Here is an 11,538-nt window from a genome sequence, read left to right as displayed (position 1 = left end):
AACGTTCAGGGTTAAATGTTCTGTTTCATCGATACCTTATCATGTTTATGTAAATAAATTATATACTGTAAGCAAATACATAGAGAGTATTCACATATATGATTATGTGTGTTTTGGCAAATTTTATTTCAATATAAATAATTTTATCAATACTAGGGAATTATCCAGGATTTTTTCATTAATAATTGTTCTATCCTTTGTGTACAATGTATGAAGTCTGCAAAACTGATACCTTTGAAAAATAGCACTATCACAATTGTATAGCTCAAATTTTTTTATCATTTAATAATTTGATGTTTAAAAGCGTTGAAAGTACATGGTGTATGAACGCAGAAGCGCTTCATCCTAACAATTTGCTCACGGTCAACGATTTTACAACCCTATAAAATAAGTAAAACAAGCATTCAATTCTTAAATGTTACACATTTTAGCTATATAATATCATATACATTTTTTGATTCGAGCGTCACTGATGAGTCTTTTGTAGACGAAACGCGCGTCTGGCGTAAATATAGATTTTTAATCCTGGTATCTATGATGAGTTTAATTATAATGAAACAACCATGTTATGTTTACAAATATTGTGCGATAATTTAAAGCATAACGCCTATTGGTCGTTTGGCCATCTACGTAGCAACATTCAGCTGTGCCGGCATATGGAGTATACATATACCCAGTTTATATTTCAGATGTCTTCCAGATATTCCAGAGCCTGCATATCCGGTCTTGTTTTCCATGATAGAGGATTGCATTTCACAAGGAATTTATTAGACTTATATAGTTACAACTGGTTATCATCTATTCGAAACCACTAGTTGTTTTATCATAAATGGATATCTGATTATCAGATGAAGACAGATATGTGTCAATAGTCATAAATAAACTAATCATAGATACCAGGGCTACATTTTGTTTATACGCCAGACTCATCAGTGACGCTCGAATCCGAAAAAGTTTAAAAGGTCCAAATAAAGTACGAAGTTGAAGAGCATTGAGGACAAAATTTCCTAAAAGTTTTGCCAAATACAGCTAAGGTAATCTATGCCTGAGGTAGACCCCATTCACTTCCTTTTCCTCGAATGCGACCAACAGAATTATACTTGTTACTAGTTTGTAGTTTTCTATGTCTTTAGTTTTCAATGTTATTTGTCTGTTTGTCTTTTTATTTGTTAGCCATGGCGTTGTCAGTCTATTTTCTATCTATGAGTTTGACTGTCCCTCTGAAATCTTTTGGACCTTCTTTTGTACTTACATGAGCAACACGACGGGTTGCACATCTGGAACAGGGTCGGCTTACCCTCAACCCTCCCCTATACCTCTAACCAATGTAGAAAAGTAAACGCATAACAATACGTACAATAAACTGTTTCATCAGGTTCAAGATATGTAGCTGATGCATCCAAAATCTCTCTCTCTGTTTTCTACTTTTTGTGTCCCAATTTTAGTTGACCTCTATTATTTGAATAGTGATATTTTTAAAAGTATGTCCTGTGCTTAAGAGGTCTCATGATTGAGAAGTTTCTTCCTTTTGTATAAAATGACCGGTGATTATTAATTCTGATTTTGAATGTAGTTTCCGGTCTTAATAAAGCCAAAGAAAAGATCGAAAGATCCTCATGAAATACAAAGTTAAGACGACCCGCGCAAATAGAATGCTATTTTTTGTCACCTTCCATCCTGATCTGACAAATATTCCATCTACTGTCCGCAAGCACTGGTCTCGTATTGAAACTGACTCTTTCTTAAAAGAAATTTTTCCAACACCTCCTATAATTGCCTTTCGCAGACCCAAAATCTCAAAGACATACTTGTTACATCTAAAGTAATAAAACACAAGACCTCTAAAATTGGGTGTTACAAACAATGCGGAAGAAGCAATGTGTAAGCGCTGTAAAGTCGCCAACACTGACCACTCTGTCACAAGCACAGTAACAAAGCAGCGATACAACATCTATGTTACATCTTATTGTTAAACGGAAAATAGTATTTACATTCTTCCTTGCGGAACTTGCAAGCTGAAATATGTTGGTGAAACAGAAACTAAATTCAACATCAGTTAATAATCGACGGTCATTTTATATCAAAGGAAGAATTTTCCCATTTACGAGACACCTCTAAGGGCATTTGCAGCCTTATTGGTTTTTTAAAAAATATATATCTGTATATACATGATATGACATCCAGCGTTATTAAATGATATGATTAAATCAGGCCTAATACGTAGCTGTTGTCTTGGTAAAATCAGAATATATGTTTTTAAAACCGAAATTTACTACTTTTCCAATAGAAATTGTGTATTATTCTATCTATTGTTTCAAAATATTCATTGTTAAATTATTTTTTTAATTCTAATAAATTATTAGAGTCCAGCCTAGTCAAACTCATGCTATCATTAATGCATCCAATATTGATAGGTCCTTATTTACAAGGAAATTCACCAGAATCCAGAATTGACTTCAAATCTTTCGTCCCTCTTTCAAATATTTTGGTCACGAGCATCACTGAAGAGACATGTATTGTCGAAATGTGCATCTGGTGCAAGAAAATGGATACCGTTAATTTTATTACTATCACTGGGTCGATGCCTCTGCTGTTGGACTATTAGTCCCCGAGGGTATCACCAGCCCAGTAGCCAGTACTTCGGTACTGGCATGAAAATACGGATTTTTTTGTGTTATTTAAATTTGCTGTTACAAAATGATAGATATTATTATAAATTAAGGAATGTATCTCCCTCATGCAAAGCTCTGATTCCTTTCACGGATTTGGCTATACTTTTTGGACCTTTTGGATTATAGCTCTTCATCTTTTATATAAGCTTTGGATTTCAAATATTTTGGTCACGAGCATCACTGAAGAGACATGTATTGTCGAAATGCGCATCTGGTGCAAGAAAATGGATACCGTTCATTTTATTACTATCACTGGGTCGATGCCTCTGCTGTTGGACTATTAGTCCCCGAGGGTATCACCAGCCCAGTAGCCAGTACTTCGGTACTGGCATGAAAATACGGATTTTTTTGTGTTATTTAAATTTGCTGTTACAAAATGATAGAAATTTTTATAAATTAAGGAATGTATCTCCCTCATGCAAAGCTCTGATTCCTTTCACGGATTTGGCTATACTTTTTGGACCTTTTGGATTATAGCTCTTCATCTTTTATATAAGCTTTGGATTTCAAATATTTTGGTCACGAGCATCACTGAAGAGACATGTATTGTCGAAATGCGCATCTGGTGCAAGAAAATGGATACCGTTCATTTTATTACTATCACTGGGTCGATGCCTCTGCTGTTGGACTATTAGTCCCCGAGGGTATCACCAGCCCAGTAGCCAGTACTTCGGTACTGGCATGAAAATACGGATTTTTTTGTGTTATTTAAATTTGCTGTTACAAAATGATAGAAATTATTATAAATTAAGGAATATATCTCCCTCATGCAAAGCTCTGATTCCTTTCACGGATTTGGCTATACTTTTTGGACCTTTTGGATTATAGCTCTTCATCTTTTATATAAGCTTTGGATTTCAAATATTTTGGTCACGAGCATCAATGAAGAGACATGTATTGTCGAAATGCGCATCTGGTGCAAGAAAATGGATACCGTTAATTTTATTAAAGGTTTGTCTTAAAAGTTTTTAGTTTCTTCTTCACTAACACATCCAATATAAATAGTTCCTGATGAAGACAGAGCTAGGGAAATCATTAGAATCCAGAATAGTTTAACTCATAAAGTTTAGCCTTTCTAGTGTCTGAACTTCCTGCAACACTAACACATCCTATAAAGATAGTTCCTGTCGTAGACAGAGCAAGAGAGTATGGAAATATGATTCCCATGTCACCAAAGTTGTAGTAGTTCATAATGTGTACCTGGTCAGTCAGTATATGCAATGAACGATTGTCCAAATCAATAACAACAATAATATCTGATGGTGTTGTGAGTATTCCACGAGATTTAAATGGATTGTTATAAGTGTTGACCTCAGGGTGACCAGAGTAGATCCCTAGTATGTCTCCTCCTGGTGCTAACGCTACCACTCTACCTCTGTGATAACTATCTAGCCAATCCACCACACAAATATTACCATGACTGGTACTTGTTATAAATCTAGGTACAGTAAATACACGTTTGTTATGTTTGTCATGTTCATATTCCTGTAGTTTTTTCCCTTCCTGATCCATCACAATAACTACACGTCTTCCTGTGGCAGGGAATGGTTCTCCTGGAGACCTGGCTCCTACGATGACTCTGTGATCACGGGTCAAATGGATAGCTCTTGGATGCAATGGTTTTACATCATACCTAGAATCTGTCATCTTCCCTGTCACGGTGTTAATTAATTTGAGTTTAGTCTCGTCTGTTGTTACAAGAATGGTATTGGAAGAAGTTTTTGCCATTTCATAAATCTTAGTGTTTAGACTTGTTATTACTTTAGTTCTATTCTCCATAAATTTGACATGTTGTAACTTTAATCTGGCATTATCTGCCATCCACATAGAACCATCAGAACATACTCACGGCCGACACTCGGCTAACCGAGAGATTGGTCGGTTAATCTATATTGAGTATGTGGCTATATCGGCGGTGGGTCTGTTAGTCGGGTTGGCTAAAGTCTGTTAATCAGGTGTTATCGAGGAAATCATTGGAAATTCTGCATGTTTCATTGTATAACTTTTTAAATATATGGTTATCATAAAAATTATTCATGTCTAACAAAACAATTCAATGTACTGAATCCAGTGGTGTAATTATTATTTTTCTAGCTTCGATGTACGATCTATAAAATGAAAAGGCGTGTTACTCATCAATAAATTTATACACATTTTACACACACAAAATGTACACAAAAAGACACGTTGGTTGAATTTACTTGCATGCGATATTTTGAACATCGAACAAAGACAGGCATTATGTTTGTCAACCAAATTGATATCATTGTGTGAAAAATCTACACAAAAATCTGTATTTTGGTGACATAAATCAATCTTTATTTAAAACCTGGTCTGTTAATGGGTCGGATGTATAAAACACGGTCTGTTAATTGGTCTGTTAAGAGTTATGAATGGCAATAAAAGTATAATTTTATTGCTGTATGGGATGTTATCGGATCAAATGGGTAGGCTCAAGACGAGTGGCTAAAATATACGGAAACAACACATGAGCAATGAAACATAATATATACGGAAACACTGACATGAACAATGAATTTAGGCCATGAATATTGAAAACTGATATAAAAAAGTGTAATATTAAAGTATTATTATACATCATGTTAAAATGCCATATTTTGATTGCCTAATACGAAGGGTTTACTCCTGGTTTGCCCACTTTTAATTCTACCAATTATCTATCAGTAAAGAAAACAAAAAAGACAAAAGGTTTAATGAGCATACAATTGTATAGTCTGTTCCAACTTATATAGTTATATAGTATATAGTTTGTAAGTGTTTTCTATATATTCAGGTTGGTTTTTTGTATAGAAAATTATTCCAAAATTAAATGTTTTTTTCTCAATAATATAAATTCATTCAATTCATTCAACATACATACATGTACACAACAAATAACAAAAAAAATGATATTCAGTTACAAAATTAAAGTGTTCACTAGTTTCTGAATAATTTTCATGATATAAATACATTAATACAAGATCTCTTTTTTTTTTTATTGCAAACATAATTTAATAAATTTATCAATTTTATAAATGCATTGCATATGGAAATATATAAAATGAGAAGAAATACAATCTTATATATAAACATCAAAAGTCACAAAGCATTATATTTACAAAGTCACAATTTACAATATTTCACTAATTCACTTCATTGTTCAGTTCAAATGGAGAAGATAGGATCATCGGCTGCGTCAGAGTAATCTACCACGTTGATGAGTCTGTGTTGGTATCGGTCTTTCAGGAGTTGGAGTCTGGTGTCTATTACTCTGTATCGTCGTTTTTTTTTTTGGTGGAAGGCTCCTGCTACATACTGGATAATGTTGCATTCTGTTAGTGCCTTAAAGTTTATCTTTCTTCAGTAGCTCAATGATCTCGTAGATGTTTGGGTGGGCATGTTTGAGTCTCTTCTTAAGTTTGTTGTGCCATCATTCCTGGTGATTGTTGGTGCAGGGTCCTCCTGTGTAATAGTGATTCCATAGATAGCGGTAGCTTTCAACCCAGAACTCTGTCATGTATAATGTGAATGAAATTGTAGCGGGTATGTTTTCAGCTTCTCCAATGTCTTCTTAAGTGTTTAGCCAAACATCATCAACAAGGTGGGTTGGAACAAGAGGTAGTACTGCTGCTCCTCGTATCAGATGAGTAATTTCTTCATTTTCCTTATAATAGGACTGCAGTACACATGTCTGTGCCTATTGCCAAATACACTGGTTGAAGTGAAAGAAGCAGCCTTTCACATTTACCCCTGGCCACACTGTTCGTGCTGCGTTGTTGGTTGCTATCTCATAGTCAAAAATAGTCTTTCTAGTTGAAGTTCTAATTGGTGTTGTAAGCAATCATGATTATTAATTGAAAGATTTTTATTGTTGTTGGTTTTTTTTAAGAAAATGCTAGCTTGCTCAAATTGCGTCATATCTATAGTTTGGCTACTGAACAGTTGCATTTATATTCTAGTTGTTAGAATTAATTGGATATTTTTTATATTAAATTTCAGAACAGCGTATTTTATTTAATTACAAAAAAAATAAGTTGAATTAAGTCAAAGATATTCAAATGAGATGTATTCTAATAAATCTTTAGTTTCATTCTTTTACTTTTTACTTTTTTATCAGAATGTACCAATAATTAAAACTGTTTGTTGATAAATTGGAATACTAATTTATTTTAAGTGCACATTTTTTCCTATTTTTTTATAAATAAAAATACATTTTCCTGCCAAAGATATATAAAATATAGAAAAGTTTTGCAGATTTTCCTTGATTTAATAGCAGAATATGATATTCTTTAAAAAAATTACAAAAATAAAAGGTAAAACATATGACTATAATTCAGAAATAAACTATAATTGTTAAAACAACAATTCCCTCTATGTTTACATATACATGTAATTAAAAGTGGGCAAACCAGGATGACACCATACGAAGGTGTTAATTTACTCTATCACATGTCTGAGCGGGTGACAATTTTTTGGAATGTCACCCTCTCGGCTAGACCAATCAAAAATCGGCAGTTTAAACGACAATGAATTGAATCTACATCAAGTTATTTTATAGACAATGCTTAAAGTTCTAATTTACTATACAACGAAGCGTGGAAAGACTCAAACTTATTTCTTTTACAATTGTTGGAAAAACGTATTTCACTTGTTAATATTTTTACTTTAAAACCTATAAATCATTGTGTGTTATGCTTATTGTTGATATTAAACGCATTCGTTCACCATCGATGGGTTTCAACTGGTGATGTACATTTCATCATGTTCATTGTGATGTATATTTCTCGGCCAGATATGAGGCCTTTTGAAAGGGGTATTTACCCAAAATTTAAATAAAATAAATAACAATAACAAAATAACAACAATTGAAAATATTTTTTTCTTGATAGCAGAGCTTTTTTCCCGTTTCGGGCCTAATCCTTGTATCGTTTATATGTCAAGTCAATGCACTACTATTGTCTATTTACTTCACTTCTGATGATTTTTCAAATACCCGTTACGCTGTCAAGTACGTTACTGCATAGAAAATACTTTATGATAAAACTCATCTGTTAAAGAAAATGATTATAGGTCATATATAATAAATCAAATATCACATAGCTGAGAGGGTGATAGAGCAGATCGGTATCCCTCGAAAATGATTATAGGTCATTCATTAATTATATCCCTCGAAAATGATTATAGGTCATTCATTATAATAAATCAAATATCACATAGCTGAGAGGGTGATAGAGCAGATCGGTATCCCTCGGAAAAACATTGTCAACCTTGGCTTCGCCGCGGTTGACAATGTTTTTTCGGGACCCAATCTGCTCTATCACCCGCTCAGCTATGTGTTATTTATATCTTATCACATATTTGTTACGGATACGGATACATTTTTAAGATTTACCTGTTATGTTTCATTAAATTGTTATAATTGAACTTTTTTTCCCTCTTTTCTGCAACACTTAAATATGTGATAAATAGCTTAAAGATTATAACATGTTTTTCCATATTTTCCCTGGTATCATCCCTCGACCCATATCGGCCCTCGGCTAAAGCCTCGAGGCCGATATGGGAGTCTCGGGATGATACCAAGGCTAATATAGAAAAGGGCATGTTATAATCTATACATATTGATTTCATCCAAGAATGGTCGCATACTAGTATATCATGTGGATTCTGTTTAGGTTGTCATGAATGACACTAATTTGTATCTAAATTGGTATTAACCCGTATATAAATCAGAGATAAACATCGTAATGTAACTAAACATCAGTAAGTAAAATATATTGGGCATGCTAGAATATATAAAGAATAAAGAAATAATAATGAGTAAGATAAAATAAAATGTAGAGAAAAGTAACAGACAATTTAAAGAATATAGAAACAAACAACACCCCCAATCCGGACCCTCATTGTATACACGAGAATCTGGATGGAAAAACAGAATATATAGAATAATAGATAAGGACAGTAGGAAGTGATGCATTAATAAAAAAAAGATAGAAAAAAATAATAACTGTTTGAGAATAAAGACATGAAACACCCCTGGGTGTTGAAACAGTAACGGATTGCTATGTACTCATATTGGTAATAAATGCTAAAAGTTTACATGCGAACAACTGCAGTTCTCCTCTGCACTTATGTAGAAAGGAACTAAACGGAATAAAATGAATTAAAACTTAAGATAAACAAATGTAGCTGCATTCGCTCCTTTCCATTTACTTCTTTAGACTGATTTGTAAACAACAGTTGATTCAGTAATAGAAGAAAAGAACCAATCGGATGATGTTAACGATTTAGAGTTTAACGTCCAGTGACAAATATCATGTGCATATGAGAACGACAACACGTTATATGTACCCTGTGTTGTATTAGAAAGACACTTTCGGACGGATTTGAGAACGTGCTACTTTGAACAGACACAAAAATTAAGGCTGAAGAAAACGTTAATAAGAGATTCATGCATATTCCAGCAGGCAATCCATATCCATATATTGAAGTAACACACCCCTTAATAAAATGCAAAGGAAGTCAAAATAAAAATGTTATTACTAGAAGGATACTGTTGCAGCGTATTGTCATTTGTTTTTTACTCAAGAGCATTTCATTCTTAACTTTTTCAAAGGGAAAATATAAACTTTAAGGTAGCACGACTATTGTCGTGGCTAAATAACTCTTAACTGACACAATTTCAATTGTCCAACACATTAACAGACTTTATTCCCATAATGTTCACTAAAACGTGGTATTACTCACGTTATATTACAATTATGAAATATTTACTAATTTCAATTTATATTTTAGAACCAAAGTACGATTTTGTGTCCTTTAAATGATATCTAAAATTGTTTTTTTCGCCTTTCATTACAAAAATTGCTATGCGTATAAGCATAAATACTACATACTTGCGCGACGCCTTTTAGTTTTACTGAAAACTGCGCAGACTATGAAATGTTTTTACAGTTGGAAAATGTTCTATGATATATATCATTTTGTCAGACACTTTTCTTTTTTTGATTTGATTCTTATAATGTACCTAAAATCTGTATATTAAATAGATTTTAATATTAAAATTGTGCGTTTTACTCTTAACAGACGTATAACCAACCCGATTAACAGACCAACCGCCGATATAGCCGCATACTCAATATAGATTAACCGACCTATCTCTCGGTTAGCCGAGTGTCGGCCGTGATACTGCTATATGGTGAATATCAGTTAGATCTGTTGTATAAACTTTGGATATTTCAAACTTAATCTTACTCTTCTGTTTTGGCATCATTTCCTTTTCGACTGTATCATTTGTATTATAGTCTTCTTCTTCAATCAACTCATGTCCATTATGAACTTTAGTGATACACTTTGGACAAATAAGTTTATGACAAGTATTACAGTACAGACAGCAAGCTTGTTTAGAATGTTCCTCACATTTGACTTCTCTGAATATGATGGTGTCCTTTGACACCTCTTGTTTTCCTATGTCATTTATGTTAAGTATTTTATGGTCCTTCGCAATTTTTAGATGGACCCCGTCCTTACACTTGTCACACATAAGCAAGTCACATGTAATACATTTCCATTGAATCTTATTTCCATCTTCACATAACTGACATCCAACTGGAATTTGACCTTTTTGTATTGAACTTGCAAACGCCATATCAAAATTTAAAGATGTCTGACTTTATAACTTCCTTGTCTCCTTATCTATATATCTATGTGGTCTAGCGGGACGGCTGCAGTGCAGGCAATTTGGTGTCACGATATCACAGTAGCATGGGTTCGAATCCCGGCGAGGGAAGAACCAAAAATTTGCGAAAGCAAATTTACAGATCTAACATTGTTGGGTTGATGGTTAGACGAGTTGTATATATATATATATATATAAATATCTACTAAAACTATTGTTCTGACATGTGTTAAGCTCTAAAATGACCTCATCACAGGTATTTAAATCTACTAGTTTTGACATGTGTAAAGCTCTAACAAGACCTCGTCACAGGTATTTAAACTTTATATATATCTATATATATCTATGTATGGTAAATACTCGCTGTGATCTTTTTAGGATTAAATTGTATATTTTCTTCAGAGAATAATAAATTGATGAAAAATAGTCCCTAATGCAAATATCTGTGGTGTAATGAAAATTGGTCATTATTATCTGAGGAAGCCAAGGGTAGTCGTACCAAATCGTCAACCATGGTCACATCTGAAAGGGGGTGGGGTGGGTGGGTAGGGGAGTCATACATTTATGGTTTTGATGTTTTCATAATTTCCTGTTTGATATGAGTAAGAAAATAACTAGAATATTGAAAAATAAGCCTAAATGTTTTTATATTTAATATAAGCCTACCCGTTTTGTTTAATATAAGCCTACGTACCTGTTTTTATATTGAATATAAGACTATCTGTTTTAATGTTTAATACAACCCTACTCGTTTTTATGTTAAACCAAGTCAGGAAAATGGCAGTTGTTATCTTATAGTTCGTTTCTGTGTGTATTGCATGGTCGTTTGTTTTTTGTTGCACTTCAGTGTTTCCGTTCTTTCGTTGTTTTCTTCTTATAGTTGATCATGTTGGTGTGTTTCCCTCAGTTTTAGTTTGTGAGCCGGATTTGTTTTCTCTCAATCGATTAATGACTTTCGAACAGCGGTATACTACTGTTGCCTTTATTTAACATAATATAAAAAAAGAAGATGTAGTATAATTACCAATGAGACAACTCTCCACAAGAGATCAAATGACACAGAAAATAACAACTATAGGTCACCGTACGGCTTTCAACAATGAGCAAAGCCCATACCGCATAGTTAGCTATTAAAGGCCCCGAAATGACAAATGTAAAACAATTCAAACGAGAAAACTAACGGCCTAATTT

At 33.4% G+C, this 11,538-nt stretch overlaps 1 protein-coding gene across 1 annotated transcript; it reads right to left on the bottom strand.

Annotated features, from left to right (window-relative positions):
- Nucleotides 1–3,707: 3,707 nt before the first annotated feature.
- Nucleotides 3,708–4,493, bottom strand: LOC139500517 (uncharacterized). Its single transcript, XM_071289262.1, has one exon. The coding sequence runs from the start codon at nucleotides 4,491–4,493 to the stop codon at nucleotides 3,708–3,710; it is 786 nt and encodes a 261-aa protein (XP_071145363.1).
- Between the last annotated feature and the right edge of the window lie 7,045 nt (nucleotides 4,494–11,538).

This window comes from Mytilus edulis, chromosome 13, assembly GCF_963676685.1.
Source record: "Mytilus edulis chromosome 13, xbMytEdul2.2, whole genome shotgun sequence".
NCBI lineage: Eukaryota > Metazoa > Mollusca > Bivalvia > Mytilida > Mytilidae > Mytilus > Mytilus edulis.
The sequence above is the reverse complement of the archived record's forward strand: the minus strand, read 5'-3'. Positions and strand labels throughout refer to the sequence as shown.

Excerpts from the sequence above, each read along its gene's own strand:
- LOC139500517 (XM_071289262.1), bottom strand. The coding sequence starts at position 4,493 with ATGGCAGATAATGCCAGATTAAAGTTACAACATGTCAAATTTATGGAG.